Genomic DNA, 26,865 nt, shown 5'->3' on the forward strand with positions numbered 1-26,865 from the left:
AGTGTCTCTGTCCTTCACACTGAAGGATTGTTGTTGACACCTTGTTGTCTGGTTCAGGTGTAACGTACAACTGGATCAAGAAGAGGACACTTACAGTACTGGATCAATAAGTTACAGTACTGGATCAATAAGTTACAGTACTGGATCAATAAGTTACAGTACTGAATCAATAAGTTACAGTACTGGATCAATAAGTTACAGTACTGGATCAATAAGTTACAGTACTGGATCAATACGTTACAGTACTGGATCAATACGTTACAATAGGATCAATAAGTTACAATAAGTATTCGGTTCTCGAAACCAAAGTGATGAGGTTTGTTCAGTGTGATGTTGAGGTTGAGTGTTGTGTTGAGCTGAATGAGTTCCTCCCCTCAACACTGGCTGCTGGTTTCTAATGGAGACAGGTGTTTGTCTTTGGAGCACAGAGGCACCGACCAATCACAACAGTCAGTGACTGACTAGGAAGTCTGTCAACAACCTGGAGCTCCACAGCAGAAAACATGGACGCTGCTCTGTGTTGATGCTGCAGGGTTGTTGTTCATCTCCCAACGGAGGTGTGAAGCAGCACAGTGACACCTGCTGGACAAACTCTACATGTGCTACAGTAATACCACAGATCGACAATGCATTGCAGTGGTGCAAGAAAAATATATTCATGGCAGTAAGTGAAAGTATAGGTTGAATAACGCATGATAAAAAAAAAGGATGCTAAACAATAAATACTAAAGTGAAACAAGCAACCTCACATGAAAATATAACTCTGATAATTATCAGGTGTCTGCATATCGGTCCTAAACACAGAGGACAACTTTGCCTCATTGAAACCTCTGTTATGAGGCAGCTGAGTCATCAAAGAGGACGAGTTACAGAGTGAGAAACACTATAGGAAGTGGGAGGTGAGAGTGAGCAGTCAAAGAGATCTCCGATCGGCTCTGACCCATTTTCGTATTCATCCTCTTACACGCTGCAGCCGCCTTCTCTTTTCTGCTTGTGTACTGCTGCCATTTTCAGACTCACATGAAGCCTCTCCATCTTCATCATCTCTCCTGTGCTTCAGTCACTCCAGGTAAGAAGTTTGTTCCTGTAGTTTTCTCTCCAGCAGAGTTCATCTTCAGTCTGTTTGCTCTTTTCAATCTGTTTCCTCCTGTGAAGATCAAAGTGTTGAAGCTTCATTTGAAGTGTCTTCAGGTGTTTTTCTACACATTTAGTCTCCAGTGGCTTCATGAATGATTGGTTCAGAGTGAACTAATAATAGTCAATACTAATAGTCTCATGTTGGGGACAGGTGATGGACTGGTCAGTGAGCTCTGAGATGATCACTTCAATGGACACAACATGATCACAGTGGGCTGGTTCATTACGACCTGTGGATGTTGTGTCAATGCTCTGATCTGATTCTTCGAGGTTCATTGTGGATGAAAACATGTCTGAGCAGTTCGAGGAAATATAAGGGGGAGGGGGGCAAAAGGGTACATGATACAGCTCCACCTCCCATGTGGTTTACAGTGAGCTTCCTGTTGAAGCTGAGTGTCTTGAAGTTGTGCGTAAGAGTGGAGGGCATTATTTATTATTACAGGTTTAATGACAAAGCTCTAAACTAACTTTTGCACTGCTGCACCAGAACATGATTTGCTCATACTTTTTAAAAAATGAACTGCAGCCTATTTCCTCATGACGTTTCCTCCCCCTCCTTGTATTTTTTAAAAACAGAAATAAGGTCCAAAGTGTCCTCTATGTGTTCAGTTTGTGAAGCTGATAAAATGACTGGACTTGTAGATGAATTACACACCAAATTCAATCAGTTCAGGTCAGTCTGATGTTTATTTGTGATCAGCTGATGTGGCGCCACCTTGTGGCAGAAACATATTCCTGCACTAGACTGTAAAGATGAAGCAGCCTGGTCCTGACTGGAAGAAGTGAGTGTAGATGTAGTTGTTGATGTGTTGTTGTCTCCTGTGACAGGGAGAAGATGATGTGCTGCTTCCTGCTGCTCCTCACACTGACCTCCTGTGTCTGTGGTGAGTTTACTCCTTCACTTTATTCTCTACAAACTGATACAAGTCCTCAGTTAGTCTGCTCCTCACTTTCCCTCTGTCTCCTCAGAACCAACATTTGTAGTGAAGGTGACACAGAGCTCCTATCAGGCAGAGGAGAACCACAACATCACACTGGAGTGGACCTTCACCAACACTCAGGGTTCAGCAGAGCCCAACGTTGTCTTCTGTCAACTCTTCACTGATGAAAAACCATTAGTCCTGTATCATCTACATGAGGGTGATGAGGTCTCAGAGTCTCATGATAAACAGTTTTCAGGACGAGTCCAGTGTGACAGAGACGTCCTCAGAGAAGGACGAGTCAGACTTCATGTGTCCAGACTCAGGACTGAAGACTCAGGACTTTACTGGTGTCAGGTTCTCACTGAGTATGGGAGGAGCTCTGATGAATGTCGACTGAACGTCACTGGTGAGTTGATTCAGTAGAGTCAGTAGAAGCTCTGGTGATGGAGGTTACCACCAGTGTTGTACAGATTCTGCTGCTGAACTAGACCTGTTGGAGTTTGTCTGCTCAGCTCTAGATTATTTACTAAGACTGTCATTAATGAACACAACATAGAATAAACTGCACATGGAAACAAACATCAGGAGCTTCAAACACAAACAGTCCACATCTGAACTTTGGACCTGAAGGACCAACAAGTGTTTTTATGTCTTTTACAGAAGCTGTTGCTGAACCAGAACCAGAACCAGAACCAGAGAGACCAGGATCAGAGAGACCAGGACCAGAGAGTTGGAGAAATGTCTGGTACAATGTTGAAATGACAGCAGCAGCAGCAGCAGCACTACTTCTGCTGGTTCCCTGTCTGCGCTGTTGTATTGTCCACTATCAATTAATAGAAAATGTCACCCCGGCTCCCCAGTGGACTCTGTCTGAACCACCGTCCTCTGTCGTATCAACAGAACCTGAGTCAAAGAACCAAGAGACAGAAACCAGGACTGTCTGTCTTAAATAATGTACTGTTTAGGTGTCAGAGTAAATAACATTAACATTTTATTTAAAAAATATCTTGTCTTATCTTTTCACGTAATTTCAAGGCATGTCAAACAGATTTGCACAATTTCATTAATATTATTTTTCTATTATTTAATGTAATTAAAGAGATTGTAAATCTCTTCTTCCTGCTTCTCTACATCGTTTTAATCCGCTATCACAATCTTACAGCGCCACTCACTAGAGTCTCAGTATTACCGTTATTGCCTGTGTCTGTAAACACTGCATCTCCCCTGTTACTCATAGAAATACTACTTTTCCGTATGAACAATTTTTAGCCAAAGTAGCATTAACATTTCTCTTCTTTTCTGTAAGGTAACATTAACACGTAACTTAATGTTCTACATTTACCGACTTGTTCTATTCAGTAACAGTGTTGATGTAAACTGAAATAATACCTTTTTTATATACCACACTTCATAAAGCTTCTGTTGTACTTGTTTTAATTGTGTTGCAGCCAATTTGTATCTGTCTGTGTGTGTGTGTGTGTGTGAATGAATGTGGTTGTGTCAGTGGTGAGGCACTATGGTTGCTATGGGTTACCTGCACACCTGTGGGCTTAGGTGGTTAATCAGGCAGACAAAGGTTAGATGAGGGAGACACAGCTCAGTAGTGTCAGGGAATCAGGATCAGGGAAGCCACATAGTTTTTCAACCGTGTCTGTGTGTGTGAGAGGGCTGAATGAGTTTTGTATCACCGTCTTAGCATTTTTGTATGAGCTCATTTTTAAGTCTATTTAGCACCTGGCCTTTTGTAGGTGTTTTTTAAAGATGTAAAGTTAATAAAGTGTTAAACTTATTGCCAATGGAGGACCTCATTTTTGACACACCATCATGAGTTGAAAACGCCTTCAGATTCCCTCAAGTGGCTTTTTTGTAGTTAGATTGCCACTTCAAATAGTATTAATAAAGTTTATTGTTGGAAGTGAACAGTTTATACCTCCTGAGTCTACGATATTCAGACTAAAATGATGTTATGTCATGTTCTCCATGAAGTTGTTGCTAGGATACAGACTAAACATCCTGAGGCACCTTTAATGACGACAGACTTCAGTCATGTTTCCCTGATGGACTCAATGGGGGGTTTGGTGGAGAGATGAGCTCTGAGGATGGAGGAGGCCATTCTGGACGGCCTGGATCATCCACTTTACCATCGGTCCTGCTCCATCCGGCGGCCCTGCTACACCCGGCGGTCCTGCTACACCCGGCGGTCCTGCTCCATCCAGCGGCCCTGCTACACCCGGCGGTCCTGCTACACCCGGCGGTCCTGCTACACCCGGCGGTCCTGCTCCACCCGATGGTCCTGCTCCACCCGGTGGTCCTGCTCCACCCGGCGGTCCTGCTCCATCCGGCGGTCCTGCTCCACCTAGCGGTCCTGCTCCATCCAGAGGTCCTGCTCCACCTGGCGGTCCTGCTCCATCTGGAGGCCCTGCTCCTGGCCGGCAGTCCTGCTCCACCTGGTGGTCCTGCTCCATCCAGTGGTCCTGCTCCACCTGGTGGTCCTGCTCCATCCGGAGGTCCTGCTCCATCCGGTGGTCCTGCTCCATCCGGTGGTCCTGCTCCATCCGGTGGTCCTGCTCCACCTGCGGTCCTGCTCCATCCGGAGGTCCTGCTCCATCCGGCGGTCCTGCTCCATCCAGTGATCCTGCTCCACCTGGTGGTCCTGCTCCATCCAGTGGTCCTGCTCCACCTGGTGGTCCTGCTCCATCCGGAGGTCCTGCTCCATCCGGAGGTCCTGCTCCATCCGGTGGTCCTGCTCCATCCGGAGGTCCTGCTCCATCCGGAGGTCCTGCTCCATCCGGTGGTCCTGCTCCACCTGGCGGTCCTGCTCCATCCGGCAGTCCTGCTCCATCCGGCGGTCCTGCTCCATCCGGCGGTCCTGCTCCATCCGGCGGTCCTGCTCCATCGGGCGGTCCTGCTCCACCTGGCGGTCCTGCTCCATCCGGCAGTCCTGCTCCATCCGGCCGTCCTGCTTCATCCGGTGGTCCTGCTCCATCCGGCGGTCCTGCTCCATCCGGCAGTCCTGCTCCACCTGGTGGTCCTGCTCCATCCGGCGGTCCTGCTCCATCCAGTGGTCCTGCTCCACCTGGTGGTCCTGCTCCATCCGGAGGTCCTGCTCCATCCGGTGGTCCTGCTCCATCCGGTGGTCTTGCTCCACCTGGTGGTCCTGCTCCATCCGGAGGTCCTGCTCCATCCGGAGGTCCTGCTCCATCCGGAGGTCCTGCTCCATCCGGTGGTCCTGCTCCATCCAGTGGTCCTGCTCCACCTGGTGGTCCTGCTCCATCCGGCGGTCCTGCTCCATCCGGCAGTCCTGCTCCACCTGGTGGTCCTGCTCCATCCGGAGGTCCTGCTCCATCCGGCAGTCCTGCTCCATCTGGTGGTCCTGCTCCATCTTTCTTTCTTTTTTGTGTCATTGTCGTGTGAGCTACTGGACTAATTTGAATTTCCCTCCTAGGGATGAATAAAGTATTCTCTACTCTACTCTAATGTTTCTAAATCACATCAGAATAAATATGATGATTAGCCTAGAAATCTAGACGCACCCGAGCGGCAGCAAAAATATTTGCTCCGTAGGTGGGTCTAGAAACGAGCCATAGGAACTTTTTGAGTCTCGAACACCAATTGTGTTCACCAATCACAGCGCTCTATCTGTTTAGAGAGTCATTGGGCGGGCTTAACGCGATGACGACTTACATTTTAATTGGCTTGTCAGGCTAACGTCATCCTGCTCTTTGCTCTGATTATATTGCATACAGAGGCAGTTTGAAAGACAGCCTTCATCCCGCCCCCTGGATTGAGCCGAAGTCTACCGGTCGTTGCCAGACTATACATTTTAATGATATAGTCTGGCTTGTCAGGTTATATGATGATGACACTTTTGTATTATGCCTTTGCAGAACTTTATCCAGCAACACCAACATCAACTCTACACTTTACTTTCAGTCTCTTCTGTGATAGTTTCAGACATAAAATCCTGAACTGAAGCTTCAACTTTTCTGCCTGTGCAGACTCGTACTGACAGAAACTTTGTACTTTGATCAGGAATTGCTCAAATTGTAGTGGAGAGGAATTAATAAATGAGGTTTCTCACCACATGTACATAACAGGGAACCAAAAAATAGTCCTAACACACTGGGACAGTTTCAGAGTCCTGATGTCTCCTTCTGTTGGTGTCAGAGTTTCTCTCTGGTTTCTGGAGAACTTCAAGGAAAAGTCCAAACTCTAACATCAGTTCTGCACAGTCACTAAACCATGATGTCAGCTCTGATAGAGTTTACACCACGTTTCTGTCTCAACTACAAATTTCACTGCTGAAGATGAAGTGACGTCATCACAGACAGATCGTTGCTGACTCATGAACTCACGGTTGTGTTTGTATTTTTATCTGGAGCCTCCTTCATGAGGAAACCAGTTTAGAAGAAGTTGTAGTTTCACGATGAAGTGTGACATAGCGTCAGCGCCACCTAGTGGAGGAAACCACTAACAACAAGTCCAGTGACTTCAGTGGAGATGAGCAGCCAAACCTTCATGTGGTCACAGCTCCAGAGTTTATGATACATCTGGTCTGAACCACTGACAGTCCTGATGCAGGCACCTGAATGTCTCACAGTCTGAACCGAGCACCCAAAGGCAGCACAAAGCTTTGTCTGGTTGTTGTTGTTGTTGTTTGATTGTTTTCATTTTATTGTGGATGTAAATCTCCACAGCGCCACAATCCTGGAAACTTCTGAGTCTCTGACATTAAGATTCTGACACACACAAGAGTCACAAAAACTTCACTCTGGTAGAAACAGACTTTTATTTACAGCACATTCACATTATAAACAATAAATAATAATGAAAACAATAATGTACAAAGCTGCTGGATGAGACCAAAGAGACAGAGGCTCAGAGACTGGACAGTGTGTGGACGTTTCAGCTACAAATGAAGAGTTCATTTGCAAAAGCAGATAACTCTATAATATTTAATTCTAGAATCTTCATTTTTTATTTTCATAAGGTGATATCAGTCAAACCAAAGTTGAGTGACTTTGATATGTAACAAAACAGACATATCTCAAAAAAGTAAAGTTTTATTGAAAACAACACTATGCAAAGAATAATTACAAAGCCTCAGCTAATTTTTTTTCAAAATGGCACTTATCTGCTTTTGCAAATGAACTCTTCAAATATAATGAGGTTTTAGTACAAGATTAGATTTTTCACATCAAATAAAACAAAAATGTTCATCTAATGTGACTGACAGTACATGAGTCAGAAAATAATCATAATAAAGTGCAGTTGTCCTCTAGTTCAGGACTTTGACCTTTACACCACTGAACTGAGCTTTTTTTTAGTCAAGTAGGATAGTACGAGTGGATTTAGTGAAACAAAGACTGACAGCAGCAGAGTTTGACCAGTAGAGCTGTTGTTAATGTTGCTGTCAGTCCCAGAGCGACATAGAGGCCAATTCTTCCCCGACTCTCTGGTCCTGGTCTCTCTGGTCCTGATGTCTCTGTTTTTGATCTCTCTGGTTCTGGTCTCTCTGGCTCTGGTCTCTCTGGTCCTGGTCTCTCTGGTCTTGGTCTGTAGCTGAACTGAATCAACCTACCAGCCACTTTCAGTTGACAGTCATCAAAGCCACTCCCATACTCAGTGAGGACCCGACACTGGTACCATCCTGAGTCTTCAGTCCTGAGTCTGGACACATGAAGTCTGACTCGTCCTTCTCTGAGGACGTCTCTGTCACACTGGACTCGTCCTGAAAACGGTTGATCCGAGTCTGAGTCCTCAACACCATCAAATAGATGATACAGGAATTTTGGGCCCCAATGATAATCAGTGAACACTTCACAGTAGACACTGAGTTTGTCTGTTGAACCCTGAGTGGTGGTGAAGGTCCACTCCAGTGTGATGTTGTGGTTCTCCTCTGCCTGATAGGAGCTCTGTGTCACCTTCACTACAAATGTTGGTTCTGAGGAGACAGAGGGAAAGTGAGGAGCAGACTAACTGAGGACTTGTATCAGTTTGTAGAGAATAAAGTTAAGGAGTAAACTCACCACAGACACAGGAGGTCAGTGTGAGGAGCAGCAGGAAGCAGCACATCATCTTCTCCCTGTCACAGGAGACAACAACACATCAACATCTGTTCTATACATAATGTCAACACTATAATTATCATTATAATGTAGATGTAGTATAATATCCACCTGAACTTTTTTTGCTTTAATATCTTGAATTATCTTAAAGCAGAAGTAAGTGATATATTTGTGTTAATATAAGTCTTAAATAGTTATATCTTCCGACAGCAATCACTTACATAGAGTGTTTGGTCTGAAACACAGGTCTGTCAGTCCCTCTGCTCTGCTCTGAGCCGAGGAGAAAACATTTATCGTATCCTACAGTTTTTATCCAATGAGGAGAGAGAACGGCATGCAGGGCTGTGTGTGCAGCCAAGGGACGCCGTGAATGTGGCGACGTAGGGACGAGGACTGTTATGGTGCGTTCAAGGAAACTCGTATTTTTCCGACCGTGAAGTGGTACCAGTTCGATCTGGTACGAGTTCACCGGTCGGAAGTTACGAGTGGCCGTTATAGTGACTTTCACCGGTAAAACAGGTCGGAAAAACACGAGTGGGTTGCCTGGAACGCTACAAAGTCGTAAGTTGTGACTTGAAGCTGTAATTTACGATTTCAAAAGCCTGCCTGGAACGCAGCATTAGCGAAAACGACCGGACCACTTACTTCTGCTTTAAGCTCTTCGTGGTGTTTTCTTAGCCTAAAGGTTAAGGGATTGGTCAGAGGTCTTTCACCATTTGGATAGGAACTTTATTTGTGATGAGTAACAGTTTATACTCAAATAGAATAAATATAAATAAATGCAGATGTTACAAGAGAGAAAGGCATACGGCACATATACATTCACAGCATACAGTATATAAAGATGTTTAGGTGTCTAGTAGTTAGTGTGGAATGTACCCTGAGAAATGTGTTCCTTGTCATTCATCCTTTTTCTGTGGGTCATAGTTTTCGGGGATACTTGATATCTATGTTTAAGTTAGCCAAAAGGTCAAATGTCAGAAGGTGTAGGTTAGATTCTGTTTTTAGATCCTGTCTTTGTCTGACCATTTTGGTCAAGACTGTTGGAGAAGGTGGAGTTTTAGAATTAGAAAATGTATATAAAGTTAGGCCTTTGGGCCGGGAGAGAGAGATCTCACATTGGCACCAGAGATGCTCCAGGATTCGGCATTCTTTTGACACTGTTCTTTTTCTTGTAATAAACGCCTTTTTGAATGCAACTGAAGACGTGTCAGCGGTGATCACTTCTTTTCATCAACACATCAATATACCACATAGATGTTTACAGTGTAAAGTACCCACACAGACAAAACTGATGAATAAAGTGTGATGTGTCCAACGCTCTGTAAGCTTTGCTTCTGCCTTTGCCCTTTCGCCCATATTGATCATGAAATTCTGACTTGTTTGTGTATACACAGAGAAAAATAGAAGTACGGAAATGTACTCAAAAGGGTACAAACCCTTGTTGCTCCAGGTGTACCGTTTTTAGAGACAATTTTGTACCATTCTGGAACATTTATGTGCCTTTTTTACCCCCCAAAGGTACACATAGGTACTCTAGAGTACAATAATTGGCCCTATAGGCTACAGTAGGACAGAACTGTACCTTTAAGTACAGAAATGTCCCCCTTCTGTACCCCTATTTTTCTCTGTGTATGTTTATGTTTTGTCATATGGACGAATAAATCAATCAATCAATCAATCAATCAATCAATCAATCAATCAATCAATCAATCAATCAATCAATCAATCAATCAATCAATCAAAATCCTTATCTTCTCCAACCTGAGCTCGAAGATACTAACTCATCTGCTGTAACAGCTGCTTCTCACTCCAAATTTGACTCACCCTCCTGCACTACCACAGCAATGCACCACACTGTAAGTCTTTTACATACATCTAGTCTGACAACATACCAACAAGTCAGGTCAAGTTTATCTGAAAATCTGAAGCACTGCCGCTCTCTGACAAAAAGGTAAAGTATTTGAGCAGTGCACTGTGATGTGATCATGTTGTGTCCATTAAAGTGATAATCTCAGAGCTCACTGACCAGTCCACTACCTGTCCCCAACATGAGACTATATGAACCTCACTTAGTTCACTCTGGACCAATCATGAAGCCACTGGAGACTAAATGTGTAGGAAACACCTGAAGACTCTTCAATTCACGTGATATGAAGCTTCAACATTTTGAGCTTCACAGGAGAAAACAGATTGAAAAGAGCAAACAGACTGAAGATGAACTCTGCTGGAGAGAAAACTACAGGAACAAACTTCTTACCTGAAGTGACTGAAACACAGGACAGTAATGCTGAGACTCAGTGATGATGACCGTCAATCGTCAATCTGGATTGAGAAACTGAAAATGAGTAAGAGAGAGCAAGAAAGTTGTCCACAGAGACAAGATCACGCCTCCATCAAGACCACGCCCCCACCCCCATACCTGAAAACTTTTCATCTGGAACATAAGTCAACAGAGCTAGTGGTTGAGTTTTGATAGACCAGTTCTGTCGTCTACCTCTGTCAATTCCTCCCACTTTGACCTTTGACAAAGAGAATAAGACCAAACACCTGAAATAGTCCTTTTTAGTCCTTCACTCAAGTGCCTGTCAGATGCCGGTAAATGACCTCTGACTGCCATCTAGTGGTGTTGAGGGAGCAAGGCATAAAAGGGAGGGGACTATTCAGCCCTGTACAGTAAGCTCCACCTGTGCACATCTCCATCACCTCGTCCTTTGTCTCCTATCTCCTTTGTTTGGATTATTTACTTTCCTTCTGGACTATGTATTGTAGTTATGTACTATCTTTATGTCAATTAGGTTGCTGCAGTCGGCACCTTGACACCATGATTAGATGCCTAGAGAGGCTGTTGGTCACGTCTCCCCTGGATGGCCACTCGGGATGCTGTGATAAAGAAGTGGGATACGCAGATGACAACGCAACAGGAAGCACAAAGGCTGAAATCAGTAGAGCTGCAATATTCTTAGCAGGGACCCACCAAAACCTCCTCTAAAGCTGGGAGGACAAGAGGTGTCCGTTGTCCAATCAACAAAATACCTGCATGGGCTCTCGTCTAGACTCAAAGCTCACACATTGAGGAGGTGGGAATGAAAGCCTTCAGGTGACTTCACTATCATGACAAAGTATGGCCGACCTGCAGATGTCTTTGTCTCTAAGAAGGGTGAGTCTGGAAAACAACCCAGTGTTATTAGTGGGCTGTACTGAAAAACACCAAACCAAGCTGGAGCGAGTCCAGAAACACAGAACAAGGAGGAAGGAGGAAGGGCAGACTAGGAGGAAGTAGACTACCGTGAACTTGATGGGGACTTGATCAAAACACAAGGTCCTCTGCTTGTCCTGGTTTCCACCAACATGAGGTCGCTGCACCTCCAGGACACTCAGGAACCGCCATAGGTTGGCTGAACTGAGGACCAAAACAAACCGGCTGAGAAAGACTCTGCAATGAGACTATCAAAACATTACTTGTTCTTTTGTTTTGTCTGGTGTACTCTACTGTTAGATGCCTTGACTGCTGTCCTGGAATCTTAAACTTAAAAATGTTTTTTTGTCTTGATCTTGTATGTATAAGTAAAGTTTGTAAATGTGTTTTTCAGTGAGTCTTTTTGGCACCACTACCAGCATGAAATAATAAATCAAGTCCAATCTGTTTGTGTGGATCCTCCTGTTGAGTCATTTCACACAGATTGTAAGTGAAGCTACAGACTCAGTATTAACCAGCGTCAGTGACTCTAATGTCAGAACTGCTGGTTCACGTCTCACTGAGCTGAGCTGTGGATGGTTCAGGTTTTATGACGACGTCTTCTGGTTGGTGCTCAAGTTGTGTCATTTACGTCTTTTAAATCATTATTGTTGCACTTGGTGTGAAGAGTATTAATAAAGTTTATTGTTGTTTTTAGTCTCAGTGACTTCAGACTCTCACACAGAAGAGACAGAACAAAATAAAGATTTATTTACATAAATATCTTTATTTCAAACTCAAGGTCCATAGAGAAAGAGAATAAAAGCTACACAACATATTTGATATCAAGAATAGAAATTTGTAGAAAGTTAAAAAGAGACTTTACCAGATATTCACATAATCTTTTTTACATTGTAACAACAGTCAGATGAATGTTGTTATTGACACTGATATCAGCTGTTGATGCTGCGTAACACCAAAAACTCAATTTAAACTCAAAAGCAAAACAATATGTACATGAAGATACAGCTTTTATGTTACATTTGAGATCATGTCTCCATCAGCAGCTGATCCAGAGTCAGTCCTGGTTCTGTCTCTTGGTTCTTTGACTCAGGTTCTGTTGATACGACAGAGGACGGTGGTTCAGACAGAGTCCACTTAGATCTGATGGACTGAAGCTTAGAGAGACTCTGAGTCTCTGCAGCTGTGGTGGTGTTTCTTCACTTAAATTTACACATACGAAGTCGGAGATTACAGTAGCGCAGACTGACAACTAGTAAAACTGAAACTGCTACTATTGTTACAACTACAAAGGCTGTAATCATTCCCCAACTCTCTGGTTCTGGTCCTGGTTCTGGTTCTGGTTCTGGTCCTGGTTCAGCAACAGCTTCTGTAAAAGACATAAAACACTTGTTGGTCCTTCAGGTCCAAAGTTCAGATGTGGACTGTTTGTGTTTGAAGCTCCTGATGTTTGTTTCCATGTGCAGTTTATTCTATGTTGTGTTCATTAATGACAGTCTTAGTAAATAATCTAGAGCTGAGCAGACAAACTCCATCAGGTCTAGTTCAGCAGCAGAGTCTGAACAACACTGGTGGTAACCTCCATCACCAGAGATCTACTGACTCTACTGACTCTACTGAATCAACTCACCAGTGACGTTTAAGTGACATTTATCGGAGCCACTCCCATTTTCAGTGAGGACCAAACACTCATATCGTCCTGAGTCTTCAGTCCTGAGTCTGGACACATGAAGTCTGACTCGTCCTTCTCTGAGGACGTCTCTGTCACACTGGACTCGTCCTGAAAACTGTTTACCCTGAGACTCTGAGATCTCAACACCCTTATGTAGATGATACAGGACTAATGGTTTTTCATCAGTGAAGAGTCGACAATAGACACTAAGGAGCTCTGCTGACCCCTGAGTGTTGGTGAAGGTCCACTCCAGTGTGATGTTGTGGTTCTCCTCTGCCTGATAGGAGCTCTGTGTCACCTTCACTGTTGGTTCTGAGGAGACAGAGGGAAAGTGAGGAGCAGACTAACTGAGGACTTGTATCAGTTTGTAGAGAATAAAGTGAAGGAGTAAACTCACCACAGACACAGGAGGTCAGTGTGAGGAGCAGCAGGAAGCAGCACATCATCTTCTCCCTGTCACAGGAGACAACAACACATCAACAACTACATCTACACTCACTTCTTCCTCTTCAGGAGTTTTGGTGCAGTTATATATTTATGTCACAAGGTGGCGCCAGTGAAATGATCACAGACTGGAAAGTAACAGACTGAAGCTCAGTGGATCAATGTGAGTAGCTATATGATTATATACTGTATAATATATTAATAACACAAAGAGTTTAATGGAACAAATGTCAGATTTCTCACATTCTGCTTCTCTTAGATTTAAACTTTTCAGGAGAAACGTTATAAACCATCAGGTCAGAAATGATCCAGAACATCAGAGACCAACATGTGGAGCAGCTGGAGTCATTATGACGTCAGGCCGACAGGTCAGGTCCATGTAACGCTGTCAAATCTGTTTAGGTCAGTTTGATTGAATGACAAGTTACATTTTCATGTTGAAGACAGACTGGACTGAGAGCAAAGAGCAGTGTTTTTCAACCTTGTGTCTCCTGAAATGTGTAGAAATTTATTTTTCTTTTTTAAAATCTACTGATAAAAAAATATTTTTAAACTAATTATTATTCTTTTTTAAATTATGAATAAAATCACCACACACAATCTTAAACAACTGTATTTTATACGAATATGAATATAAATCGAGTTCAGAAAACATGCAGCACATAAAAATATCTGAGTTGACACATCGTGATCGTGGGGTCGCCAGTGATTTGTGATGTCATTATGGGGTCACGAGACAAAAAAGGTTAGAAACCACTGGTATAGAGAGAGTTTGAGGCTGGAGCTGGAGGCAGCAGTGATGCTGCAGCAGAGACACAGTTCATCCCCACGACAGAGCTAAAGCTCCAAGACAGGACAGACCATGAAGTTAAGTCCATGTCCTTTGTGTGTGAGAAACTTCCATCTCCCATGTTTCTAAAGTAAAAAGTCTTAAATCTACAGAGAGAAAAAGTGACTTTATCTTCTTCTCTCTTCAGTTTTATTCAGATTCTGACATCAGACTGTGTCTCTATTAAAACTCACAACCAAACAAAACAAAACACTAAACAGACTCACACAACAACATCACATAACAGGTCAGACTTCAGTCTCTTCTGCCACCGTAGAGCACCAGGCAAGAGACTCAAACTGAAACCTGACAAACCTGAGTAGGCTACAGCTTTGTATTGAGAGTGAGGAGTCACGTGACGATGGTCGGCCATGATGGAAGGAGACGCTATCGGTTGCCAGGGGCAACGTCATCAGAACAGCAGAGAGATCGACTAAATTCTAGCTCTTTTTTGCGCCAACAGATCAACAAATTACTAGAAAGAATAAGGAGAAAGTAAATCACTGAAGCAGTTTTTAACACAGCAGTGATTTCCGGCATTGTAAAACAGTAAATTACGGAGTAGACGATTTTGTTTTGCCCATACTGTAGACTAGTAAGGCTGTTGCCACCGGAATCCTTCCATCATGGCGGAGAAGGGGGGCGGGGCTCTGACATGGATGTATTGGGGCTCTGAGCTGTGACGACAACTCCTCACTCTCAATAGAGGAAGGAGGAGGAGGAGTGGGGCAGTGTTTAGCTCAGTTGGTAGAGCACCCGCCCCATGTGTAGAGGCTATAGTCCTCGCTGCAGGCGGCCCGGTTGCAAAATTTTTTTTCCTGCTATGGCCAGGCAAAGACCCGCCTTACTAGGCCTCTGATTGGCTTATCACGATGCCCTCTACTCTGACGGTTAGGTTTAGGCAAAGACGGTTGGTTTAGGCGTGTGAAGGGAGTGGTTAAGGTTAGGGTAAGATGCAGGGATAGGCTTAGCCTTGCAGAGGCAGCCAATCAGAGGTGGAGTAAGGCGGGTCTTGGCTGGCCGTAGTAGGAAAAAAAATATCGCGCCCCGGTTCGGGTCCCGCGTCGGACGGCCCTATCCTGCATGTCATTCCCCCCATCTCTGCTCCCATTTCCTGTCACACTCTCAACTGTCCTATCAAATAAAGGCATGAAAAGCCAAAAAAATATACTTTAAAAAAAAAAGGAGGAGGAGGAGTGGGCGGGGACTGATAGGGCGCATGACGTCTGTCCGACTACCCATTTCTCAGACCATACATTTCTTTATTTTTGCGTCCATTAGTCCGACCTCCCACTTCTCTGACTTAAGTAGCCCTAACCCTTAACCTTACCCTAAACCTAACCTTAACACTGTAGAATGGGTAGTCGGAGAAATGAGCCGTCGGACTTTTGGGCAGTCGGACTGACGTATGCTCCCCTATGTATATGTCACCAACCTAAAGCAGTCAGAGCTCCGGACGGTTTTTCCGGCAAAACTGACAGTTTTTAAAACAGAAATAGACACATTAAATGGCCCACTAAACACAACACACCAACAACACTTTCTCACATCTACACACAAAATAAGTCTCTTCCAGTCAGTTCCCTGTCCCTCCACAGTTTCCTCCAACAACTTTAATGTGTTTTTATCCACTAATAAACCAGTGTACTCATATTAGAAAGGTGTCACGATACACTCAGGTTAAAACTAAACCATTTCTCTCGTGTTTCGTAGCGAAACCTCATTATAAACAGCAGCAGTCTTGAGCCGCTCTCTGCTGCTGGAGGGGACTACTTGAGGTTTCGAGGTTCGTCTGTGCACATCGTGCAGACTCTACGTCACACTGGTGACCGGGGGGTTTTCTTTCTATGTCAAGTGTTTATTAAGCTGGACGGTGTCTGTCAGACTGGACAACAAGATGTTTATCCTAGTCATCATTTTGGTACCAGACAACAACACTAGACTTGACTGAACGGTAAACGTAATAGTCAACACACTACAGCTGCTCTTCCTGAACGACGTTTAGCCTGTTAATCCTTTCTGCCACAGTCGCACTAAACAACCTAGTACTGACAATACAGTCACCGTGCTGGAAACAATATGCCTTTCTATCTTTATTTTATTTTTTTTAGATTATGATTGTAATTAGCCTAACTATGAACTTTTAGCTTTCATCATATTTGATTGTTCTTTTTTGTATTTTTGAATTTTTGTTGTTGTTTTGTTTTGTATTATGACTTGTAAAATGTCCCTCTGCTTTGTGTTATTCATGGTGATAAAGTCTCTGTAGTGGATTAAACAGTCATGTCATCAGAGAGAAAGTCCTCCAGAAACCGAGGAGAAGAAAGACGAGTCTCATTCTCTTCTAACTCTCACTTCATCTGTCCCTTAACAAACGTGCACAATCACAACACAACACAACACAACACACAGCTACAAAGTTTACCTGGTGGTGTCAAAGACTGCAGCATCTTCTAAGAAAACAAAACTGGACTTGAGAAGAAGAAACTCCGATGAATAAAAAACCCTGGCGCTGATGCAGCCTCAGAGAGAAAATCAGCAGCTCAAACAATCCACTGTGGAACAACGAACAGGGCGGGCCGGGTTGTGACTGTTGTGACGAAAAACTCTTGATCTCCTCCTACTGTACTAAAGGGAGCGGAGCAGCAGCCGAGGACAGCCTGCTGCTGTTTCTTTCTTTTCTTCTAGCGTTTACCCAGAGGTCACGGGCAGAAGTTAACAGTAGCTACTATATTTGATGATGACACAGACTCAGTATTGATCAGTGTTTAATGACTTGTCTCTAATGTAAACTGCTGGCCAAGAAGACGAAGACGTCTCTCTCCAAGTTTAATAAAAAGCTTTTATTTTGTGATCATAAAGTAATGACAACCCATCATGTTTCTACTCATAAGCTGCTTCACAATGACAAGAAAACAACAACAAAAAGTCCTTTCAATAAAAAAACAAGAAAATGAAAATCTGAGGTCAGATTCACTGCTCAATACTTTGAAGGTTTTATCTGGTAACAATCTCATTGAAATGTCTTTAATTGTCATCATGTTAATTAATTAGTGACTCTCTGGAGCTGGATCCTGATCTTTTAATTGACTTGAACAGCAACAATGACTTTAATGTGGTTCAAACTCTTATAAAACAACTGGACTCTTCCTTGTCACCTCCCTTGTTGCCCTGAGGTTGCGCAACATGGTGGAGGATCCAGTTCCACTCCCCCTTCCATGTGTCTCTACTCTGAAACTCGTCTCTACAGACACTGTGGAATGTAGATCAGTGTGTGAATGTGTTTCCTCAGGTATGTTTTACCTGCCTGCAACGTAAATTTCCCTCTGGGGACAATAAAGTTGAAGTTGAAGGTTTAACCACCAATAGTTTGTCCTGCAGTCATTCACTGACTGTGATAGACTCAGTGTTAACCAGGGTTTAATGACTCATCAACAGATTGAAGCTGAAGCCAAATGCTACACTTCAAATATGCAGCGGTCCCGGAGGTAGTGTTTAGCTCAGCTGGTCGAACACCCACCCACATTTTGATCTTTGTTTCTATTGTCTTATCTATTTCCATTATTTTATCTTATGCTTTTTCACTGTTTTCTGTATGACGTTTTCTTTATTTTTTGATTGCTTTATTTTCTCAATGATTTCGTATTTTGTGAAGCACCTTGTAACCTTGGTTTTGAAAGGTGCTATAGAAATAAAGTTTATTATTATTATTATTATTATTATTATTATTATTATTATTATTATTATTATTATGTGATAAAGCTATAGTCCTCATTGCAGGCGGCCCCGGTTCGAATCTTTGTCATCCCCCCCAAAATACTTTAAATAAATATGCTGTTCTCTCCTGAGAGAGTGAAATATACCCTGCTCTCACGTAGAGCAGCAGCAGTGCCACTGTTTCCGCAGTTTCACTGAACCCGTGGCTGCTGAAAAAAAGCCATGCAGCCTTTTTTGCTGGCTGCTGGTCAGTTTCCTGACAGAACCATGCATGGACCATGACTGTTCATTATGAAGAAGACGTCTCTCTCCAAGTTAAATACAAATCTTTTATTGTAATCAGAAATTTATGATAAAAGTAGTAACTAGATATAAAAACCATCATGTTTCTACTCACAAGCTGCTTTACAACGACAAGAAAACAACAGAGAAAAAGTTCTGTCAATAAAAAACTACTAAACTACTAAAAAAAATCTTTGTGAGGTCAGATTCACTGTTCAGTGCTTTGAAGGTTTTATCTGGTAACAAACTCATTGAAATGTCTTTAATTGTCATCATAAACATAAACAGACCTCAGATCTGTTCTCCATGAATCAACCGGTGAGCGACCACAGGAGGATCTGAGCTTTACAGGAAGTTCAGGAAGACCAGTCAAACCAGCCTCATGAATATTCAGAGCTTCATTATCTACGGACCAATCAGCGATCAGAGAGAAGTCAGTCTCTCTCTGTGGAGTTTATTGTTGTTTTTAGACTCTGTGACTTCAGACTCTCACACAGAAGAGACAGAACAACTTCACTCAAATAAAGATTTATTTACATACGTAAATATCTTTATTTCAAACTCAGTGTCCATAGAAAAAGAGAATAAATGCTACAACATATTAGATATCAAGAATAGAAATTTCTAGAAAGTTAAAAATAGACTTTACCAGATATTCACATGATCTTTACATGAAAACAGGTTATTTTACATTGTAACAACAGTCAGATGAATGTTGTTATTAACACTGATATCAGCTGTTGATGCTGCGTAACACCAACAACTCAATTTAAACTCAAAACTAAAACAATATGTACATGAAGACACAGCTTTTATGTTACATTTGAGTTCATGTCTCCATCAGCAGCTGATCCAGAGTCAGTCCTGGTTCTGTCTCTTGGTTCTTTGACTCAGGTTCTGTTGATACGACAGAGGACGGTGGTTCAGACAGAGACCTGTTAGATCTGATGGACTGAAGCTTAGAGAGACTCTCAGTCTCTGCAGCTGTGTTGGTGTTTTCTCTCTTAAATTTACACATACGGAGTCGGAGATTACAGTAGCGCAGACTGACAACTAGTAAAACTGAAACTGCTACAAAGACAACAATCATTCCCCAACTCTCTGGTTCTGGTTCTGGTTCTGGTTCTGGTTCTGGTTCTGGTTCTGGTTCTGGTTCTGGTCTCTCTGGTCCTGGTGTCTCTGGTTCTGGTTCATCAACAGCTTCTGTAAAAGACATAAAACACTCTGTTGAGAAAACAGACACAGCGCTAAGACTTCTACTGACTCTACTGACTCTACTGACTCTATATCAACTCACCAGTGACGTTCAGGTGACAGGTGTCTGAAGCTCTCTCATTACCAGTCAGGACCCAACAGTCATATCGTCCTGAGTCTTCAGTCCTGAGTCTGGACACATGAAGTCTGACTCGTCCTTCTCTGAGGACGTCTCTGTCACACTGGACTCGTCCTGAAAACTGGTTATCATGAGACTCTTCAGCACCCTGGTGTAGATGATACACAACCTTTTGGTTCTGGTGCTTTCTGAAGAGTCAACAGGAGACAACAACACATCAAGAGACAATGCACACAGGCAATGGGTGTGGCGCTTGTGCAGCCCATAGTGCGGCCTCCCTTGGTACTTGGTACTTTTATTTTGACGGAAAGGCCTGTGTCTCTCGCCCTGGCCTGGATCCAGCAGTGAGTCAACGGCCTCAGACTAGTAAACACACAGATAAGCTCTTTTTTCAACATGGTGCAATACAAATCACAGACATACGGGTCCCTCACACACACACACACACACACACACACATTGTTGTTGACACCTTGTTGTCTGGTTCAGGTGTAAAGTACAACTGGATTAAGAAGAGGACAGTTACAGTACTGGATCAATAAGTTACAGTATTGGGGTTAACTCTAAATGATCAGTTTCCTTACCAGCTTTTATTTTGAATTAAAAAATTAATAACAAAGTATAAAAACCACCATGTTTCTACTCATAAGCTGCTTTACAATGGAAATAAAACAACAAACAAAAAGTTCTGTCAATAAAAACACAAGTAGAAAATGAAAATCTTCATGAGGTCAGATTCACTACCTTTAAAGGACAGTCCGTGGTTTTACATTAGAGGTAGAAACCATCATGTTTCATCTGTCAGTGGAAACACACTGAGACCTAACGGAGGTGAAGCAGCACAGTGACACCTGCTGGACAAACTCTACATGTGCTACAGTAATAACCCAGAAACACATTGTCCATTAAAACATCCTATTGATAATAAACACCTGCTGATGTCACTTCTTCATGTAGTTGAGAGCCAATGTCTCTGAGAGCTCATGAGTTTGAATCTGAACCTTCATTAGATGATGTTTACACACGTTTACACTGGATCAGGATCATGGAAATGTTTTATATCAGTCATTTAGTCAGTGTGCAGAAAGTGGAGGCAGTTACAATGAATGGATAAATAGATCAATATGGCAAAGTTCAAAGTGAAGTGTCAAAGAGAAAAGACTGGAAAGTGTTTGAGTGGAGGGAGTCGTATCTAGAGAGAGAAATACAGCAGAAACACTCTGACACACAGGAGAGTCACAACTACTTCACTCTGGTAGAAACAAACATTTATTTATTGCATATTCACGTTGTAAATAAGGTTACTGCTGCCTCATAATAATATTAATAATAAAGTGCAAAGATGGAAGATATCCAGTTTAAATGGAGCAGCAGGGGTTAGGGTTAGTAAAAAAGTAACATACTACAACTCTGCATTAAGACTCACGTAAGTCAGAACAATTCGATTAATAATACAAATAATAATAAAGTGCAAAGAGACGAGACCAAAGAGACAGAGGACAGAGACACTAACTGCTTCAGCTTGGCCTCTAACATCGAGGAAAACAACTCCAACACATTGACACTCAAAGTCTCTGCCTCAGTGAACACACGCACTGTCATGAATCAAAGACAGTTGAATAATCGCTGAATAGTTGAAAGTCTTGTGAACATTTTACACATTGAATGAACTCTGTAGCTAGAACATGAAAAGCCTGTTCTTCTGTTTCTCTCTCTGGTCTCCTTGTGTATTAATGTTTATAAAACTTCAGCACTGTGATGTACAATCCACTATTTAACGTCCTTTTCTTCAGGACAACCTGAGCTTTCAGAATATTCATTCTGCAGTGTCATGTCAGAGTCATGTGAACGTAGATGAAGCTATACGATAAGAAGAAGAAAAGGGAAAAAAACGTAAAATAAATTTCACATAGGCTATATTTTTGAAAACACATAGAAAATATAAATATATATATTTACATTATTTACAAAAATGCCCCACTCATCTGACATGAAAACGACAACAAAGGAGCGATACGAGCGACAGCGACAAAAATAATAAGGTGTGAACACCTTTAACGCTTCAACACAAACCCACAGTCACACAGATCATAAACATAAACACACTGCCTTCAGATCATCATCATCCAGTACTGTGACAGAGTCTCTGTGTGACGACTCTGCTGAGGACCTGAGGCTCTGGTGACTGGTTGTGACAGTCAGAGGTTCCAGTTGGTCCTGACCGGTCTGATCCGGTCTCTGATGGTTTGTCTTTACACCACTGAACTGAGCTTCAGTGGATTTAGTGAAACAGCGACTGGAGCAGCAGCAGTCTACTGGAGTTTGACCAGTAGAGCTGTTGTTAATGCTGCTGCTGTCAGTCCCAGAGCAACATAGAGGCTGATCCTTCCCCGACTCTCTGGTCCTGGTCTCTCTGGTCCTGGTCTCTCTGGTCCTGGTCCATCAGGTGGTTCTGTGGCCTCAGGTTGAGCATCAGCTGCTGTAAAGGACATGAACATGTTGGTGATTCATCTGAAGAGGAAACTTTTCTTCACTGAGAGACTGAATTAAACCTTTAAACTGGAGCTGGACAATAATAATCTCCAGGAAACCTTCTCTGCTGCCTCCAGACTCTGAAACTAAAGAGTTTCTCACAGAGCTGTTAGCATGACTGTAGCTGAATCAACTCACCAGTGACGTTCAGGTGACATTTATCAGAGCCACTCCCATGTTCAGTGAGAACTTCACACTGGTACCATCCTGAGTCTTCAGTCCTGAGTCTGGACACATGAAGTCTGACTCGTCCTTCTCTGAGGACGTCTCTGTCACACTGGACTCGTCCTGAAAACTCTTCATCCTCAGACTCTGAGACCTCAACACCCTCAGATAGATGATACAGGACTTTTGGGCCCTTATGATCATCAGTGAAGAGTCGACAGTAGACAACGTAGGGCTCTGCTGACCCCTGAGTGTTGTTGAAGGTCCACTCCAGTGTGATGTTGTGGTTCTCCTCTGCCTGATAGGAGCTCTGTGTCACCTTCACTACAAATGTTGGTTCTGAGGAGACAGAGGGAAAGTGAGGAGCAGACTAACTGAGGACTTGTATCAGTTTGTAGAGAATAAAGTGAAGGAGTAAACTCACCACAGACACAGGAGGTCAGTGTGAGGAGCAGCAGGAAGCAGCACATCATCTTCTCCCTGTCACAGGAGACAACAACACATCAACAACTACATCTACACTCACTTCTTCCTCTTCAGGAGTTTTGGTGCAGTAATATATTTATGTCACAAGGTGGCGCCACTAAAATGATTAAAACTGGAGAATAACAGACTGAAGCTCAATGGATCAATGTGATACATCTGGTACAATATTATATACTGTATAATATTAATAACACGTTGTTCAAGAAAGATGTATCTAGTTTTCCTCATGTCTCCTGTTCTGTGTTATGTTTGGTTGTTGTACTTCAAACATGTTTTATATGACCTGATGTTTGTCTGTAACACAGCTGACAAAGTAATTTACTAAAAACAATTATTTTCACAAACAGATTTAAAGAGTTGTTAAAGCTTCAGCTCCACACATTAAGAGGGAACATTATGGAAACATTGATTTTATTTCTCTAAAAGAAATACTGGTTATTTCAGTTTTTGGATGTTCTGACATTTACCCTGATTTATAGAATGACAATTCAATGTTTTATAGGTATTTTCATATTCAGAGTGTAAACACTAAACAGCAGCTTAAACTGAGTAAGAACAGACTAGATACAGTCTCTTACCTTCAGATCAGTCCTGATAAATGTGAATTTCTGTTCTGGCTCTTTAAGAGATGGACACGCCTCCTTTCCTATTTCTTCCCTTCACAGCCGTGTTATACAGTCGAGGGTGATCGGAGTCTCGTCGATCTCTAAAGCTGGTGATTTAATGAGACACAAAAGTTTCTAAAACGTCATTAAAGCTAAACACAGAGAAAAAGTCTGAATAAATGAGCAGTGAACAGCGTCACACTCCATAGAAACAAAGTGGGACAATATCAGTCAGAAATAAAGTGGACACATGAAGACTCAGCATCAGAGTCATTATTATTATATAGGAGCTACTCTGTATGTTTCCTTCTCTGTGACCAACACACAATTAACAACAACAACAACTAAACCACGACAGCAGACTGACACAGCTGACTCCAAGTTTCTGTCTCCAACACAAACTCAACCTGTGAAGAACAAGTCAAGTCCTGACAGACAGACATGACAGACAGTTGTGTTGCTGTCTGTTAACAGTCTAACAGACAACATCAGTGATAAACTTTGAGACGCTTCATCTCTTCATCTACAGACGGAGAAGAGAAGAGGAGAAGCGAGTCAGGTGGTGAAACAACAGATTCTTCTCTGTCATAGTTTCCTCTAACGTGATTTATCAACTAGAACTTTGCAGTGATCAGAGCAGTGAAGTTAAACAACACGCAGCGATAGTACAAGTTCATAGAAAACATACCTGACATGAGATGCAGGTTCCTCTGTCGAGACAACAGACAGACACAGTGTTACATCCTCTGCTCTGTCAAAGTCCCTGCGTTAATACAGTCTATAACTTGCACCCACTATAACAGGCAGATCGACTCCCCAGCTCCGACTCCTCGGAGGTAGACTAAAGCAGAGACGTTCTAATATGGGAAGGACTTTGACTAAAGCTACCCTGCGCGCCTGCGCGTTGTCTCTGATTTGCCGCCAGCGCCAAAGTCGCAATTCGAAATCGAGTTGAAACATTAAATATTTATTGCTGAATTATATTAAACTAACATATATTTGGTGGACATATTGCTTTACAATAGGCTATTTGACAAACCACAATCAATGTAATCGCATTTTCAACTCATATCCAGCACAGATCATTGATGAAACTGTATTATGATATAAATATGAACTCAAGGCAGATTGTTTAATCAAAACGTACTGAACGACTGCATCAATTAACAATATTCACCTTTTCATGACCACTCAGATCCTTTTCAGTTCTGATTCAGTGAGACTGTTCTATTTCTGTGGCCTAACCCAAACTTTAACAGACCTGCATCACTAAATGAAAACAATATTAGGCTAATATGTTTTGTGATGTAGAAACACACAACTCCTTTGCTGCTGCCCTGTAATTAACTGCACCAACATGAAAATTATTCCAACTGTGGAAAATAACTGATTTCTTTACAAGCGTAACCATTGGTGGATGGAGGCTTCAGACGCACGTATATGGCAAGCCATTTTAACATTTAAAAGTCAGACTGGAAATGAGTTGCAGCTATCTGTAATTCAGTTTTCAGTTCCGATATCGACAACTACATTCTTCCTAGGACAAATTACGTCACTTTTGCTGTTCATGTCTGGGGTTTATCATTACAGATTTTTACAATTCAGTTGCAGATATCCGCTATGTGAATTAGGGATATCTGTAACTGAATTACGACTAGTACTAATTCCAGTTTGAGATATCTACAATTTGATTCTGACTAGTCATAATTCCAGTTCAAGATATCTTTAATTCACCTCTCTCCAACTCTTATAATTGAACTGGACCCTCCCTTGAAGGTAGCAATTGTCACCTTCCTTTAATCAGAGGTTGCACAACGTGCTGTAACATGAGTAAACAGACGAGGTCCCGACGCCGTCCGACGAGGCCCGACAGTCAGGCCGGTGTGTCCCTGGCTTTAGACTCCGTCCTCTCCTCCTCTCGGACCATTTCCCCTTCCTTGTGACTCTGCTCTGACTCTCCTCCTACAGTCGCTGTTGAATGTAGATCAGTTGTGTGAATGTGTTTTCTATGTTTTATGTTTTAACCGGCCTGCAAAGTAAGTTTCCCTCTGGGGACAATAAAGTTTAAGTCAAAGTTGAAGTTAAACTCCCCCTGACTGTCGGGCCTCGTCGGACGGCGTCGGGACCTCGTCTGTTTACTCATGTTTTACCTGTGAAAGTCACTATAACGGCCACTCGTAACTTCTGACCCGTGAAGTCGTACCAGATCAAACTGGTACGACTTCACAGGTCGGAAAAACACGAGTTACGGGCTGCCTTGAACGCACCATAACGTCTTGTCAGCCGATGGAGGTGGCAGCCCCCGCCCTCGTCATGGATCTATTGGTCCTCGTCCCTACGTCACCACATTCACGCGCATCCCTTGGCTACAGCCCTGCATGCCGTTCTCTCTCCTCATTGGATAAAACTTGTAGGATACGAGAAAAGTTTTCTCCTCGACTCAGAGCAGAGCAGAGTGACTGACAGACCCGTGTTTCGGTCCAAACACTCTATGTAAGTGATTGCTGTCGGAAGATATAACTATTTAAGACTTATATTAACACAAAAATATCGCTTACTTCTGCTTTAATGTTTATCTGTAAAGGATCCTCAATGATGCTATTAACGTGGGTGATCTATAAATGTCCTTAAATTATTGAAAACACTGCACTTGCTCATTCACCAACAATGCAGAGTTGTCAGTTCTTGGGCGCTTTTGCAATACCCATATTCCGCCATCAGGAGGCGCTTCCATTGAACCAATGCTGTCGTTACTCTCTTCTCCAGTGCTGAGAGCAGAGAAATGAGTGTGAACCTTGTCTCCCATTGGCTGAACCAGTTGGTTTCTCTGTCCTCCCTCCCTCAGTGAAGCCCCTCCCCCCTTTATAAACCCTGACACTCTGCTTCCTCTCCTCACTCTTCTTTGGACCACGGACTGAACATGAAGCTCTGAACTGACCTCAGTGTGGTGTTGTTGTTGTTGCTGTTGTGTGTCTGTGTGTGTTGTGTGGTTCAGAGTCTGACCAGAGTCCTGATGGAAACACTGAAGATCAACCTGTGTTCATCAGAGTCAACTTGTTCTGACTCTGTGGATTGAAACTGTTTTTACATTTTAAAAACGTCCGAGACACTTTTCTTTTCTTTTCTTTTCTTTTCTTTTCTTTTCTTTTCTTTTCTTTTCTTTCTGACTTTATTGTGAACGTGTGGAGGTTTTAAACAGACCTCAGATCTGTTCTCTATGAATCAACCGGTGACCGACCACAGTCCATGTGGAGTCCCTTTACAAATAAATAAATAAATGAAATGAGTCTGTGAAGGGTGCACTGAGGTGGTTTCAAAGCTGAGGGCGGGGTTTGTTTTTTTTTTTTAGGGGAGGTGTTTCTAGGAGCGAGTATATAGGCTACGGTCTTTGCAGAGTTTGTGCAGCGCCCGGGGTTTTTATTCACACAGAAGGATTTCTCAGCCACGTCCAGGTTTGTTTTCTAAGAAGATGC

The 26,865-nt window shown here is 42.8% G+C and overlaps 4 protein-coding genes and 1 pseudogene across 6 annotated transcripts in view; 2 read left to right on the top strand and 3 right to left on the bottom strand.

Moving 5' to 3' along the window:
- LOC146968644 (uncharacterized) overlaps positions 1-26,865 on the top strand; it is a 161,376-nt gene that overhangs the window by 91,615 nt on the left and 42,896 nt on the right. The gene's annotated exons all lie outside the window — the stretch shown is intronic.
- LOC146968648 (uncharacterized) lies at positions 1,276-6,069 on the top strand. Its single transcript, XM_085759293.1, has 4 exons — positions 1,276-1,299; positions 2,076-2,466; positions 2,721-2,873; positions 6,059-6,069. The coding sequence occupies exons 1-4, from the start codon at positions 1,276-1,278 to the stop codon at positions 6,067-6,069; spliced, it is 579 nt and encodes a 192-aa protein (XP_085615419.1).
- Positions 7,412-8,142, bottom strand: LOC146968649 (uncharacterized). The gene is made up of 3 exons (XM_085759294.1): positions 8,090-8,142; positions 7,629-8,004; positions 7,412-7,586 (listed from the first exon to the last, which is right to left on the bottom strand). The coding sequence occupies exons 1-3, from the start codon at positions 8,136-8,138 to the stop codon at positions 7,412-7,414; spliced, it is 600 nt and encodes a 199-aa protein (XP_085615420.1). The 5' UTR covers positions 8,139-8,142.
- LOC146968650 (uncharacterized) lies at positions 12,346-13,306 on the bottom strand (annotated as a pseudogene). Its single transcript, XR_015034223.1, has 2 exons — positions 12,958-13,306; positions 12,346-12,696 (listed from the first exon to the last, which is right to left on the bottom strand). The product of XR_015034223.1 is annotated as an uncharacterized LOC146968650 (transcript).
- Positions 21,722-22,816, bottom strand: LOC146968651 (uncharacterized). Of its 2 annotated transcripts, none has more exons than XM_085759512.1 (3): positions 22,726-22,816; positions 22,275-22,640; positions 21,722-22,056 (listed from the first exon to the last, which is right to left on the bottom strand). In XM_085759512.1, exons 1-3 carry the CDS (start codon positions 22,772-22,774, stop codon positions 21,917-21,919), a joined length of 555 nt encoding a protein of 184 aa, XP_085615638.1. In that variant the 5' UTR covers positions 22,775-22,816; the 3' UTR covers positions 21,722-21,916. The 2 variants fall into 2 exon arrangements, with proteins under 2 accessions (XP_085615638.1, XP_085615637.1); XM_085759511.1 differs by having other exon boundaries at positions 21,722-22,083.

Source organism: Trachurus japonicus, chromosome 18 (genome assembly GCF_045865225.1).
Source record: "Trachurus japonicus isolate A0001 chromosome 18, Traja_1.0".
Classification (NCBI taxonomy): domain Eukaryota; kingdom Metazoa; phylum Chordata; class Actinopteri; order Carangiformes; family Carangidae; genus Trachurus; species Trachurus japonicus.

Excerpts from the sequence above, each read along its gene's own strand:
- LOC146968648 (XM_085759293.1), top strand. The coding sequence starts at position 1,276 with ATGTTGGGGACAGGTGATGGACTG. Across the intron at positions 1,300-2,075 it reads TGGGGACAGGTGATGGACTG|TCTGCTCCTCACTTTCCCTC; the intron begins GTCAGTGAGCTC and ends GTCCTCAGTTAG. Across the intron at positions 2,467-2,720 it reads ATGTCGACTGAACGTCACTG|AAGCTGTTGCTGAACCAGAA; the intron begins GTGAGTTGATTC and ends TGTCTTTTACAG.
- LOC146968649 (XM_085759294.1), bottom strand. The coding sequence starts at position 8,138 with ATGATGTGCTGCTTCCTGCTGCTCCTCACACTGACCTCCTGTGTCTGT. Across the intron at positions 8,005-8,089 it reads ACTGACCTCCTGTGTCTGTG|AACCAACATTTGTAGTGAAG; the intron begins GTGAGTTTACTC and ends CTGTCTCCTCAG. Across the intron at positions 7,587-7,628 it reads GTGGCTGGTAGGTTGATTCA|ACCAGAGCCAGAGAGACCAG; the intron begins GTTCAGCTACAG and ends AGGACCAGAGAG.
- LOC146968651 (XM_085759511.1), bottom strand. The coding sequence starts at position 22,774 with ATGATGTGCTGCTTCCTGCTGCTCCTCACACTGACCTCCTGTGTCTGT. Across the intron at positions 22,641-22,725 it reads ACTGACCTCCTGTGTCTGTG|AACCAACATTTGTAGTGAAG; the intron begins GTGAGTTTACTC and ends CTGTCTCCTCAG. Across the intron at positions 22,084-22,274 it reads ATGTCACCTGAACGTCACTG|CAGCTGATGCTCAACCTGAG; the intron begins GTGAGTTGATTC and ends TGTCCTTTACAG.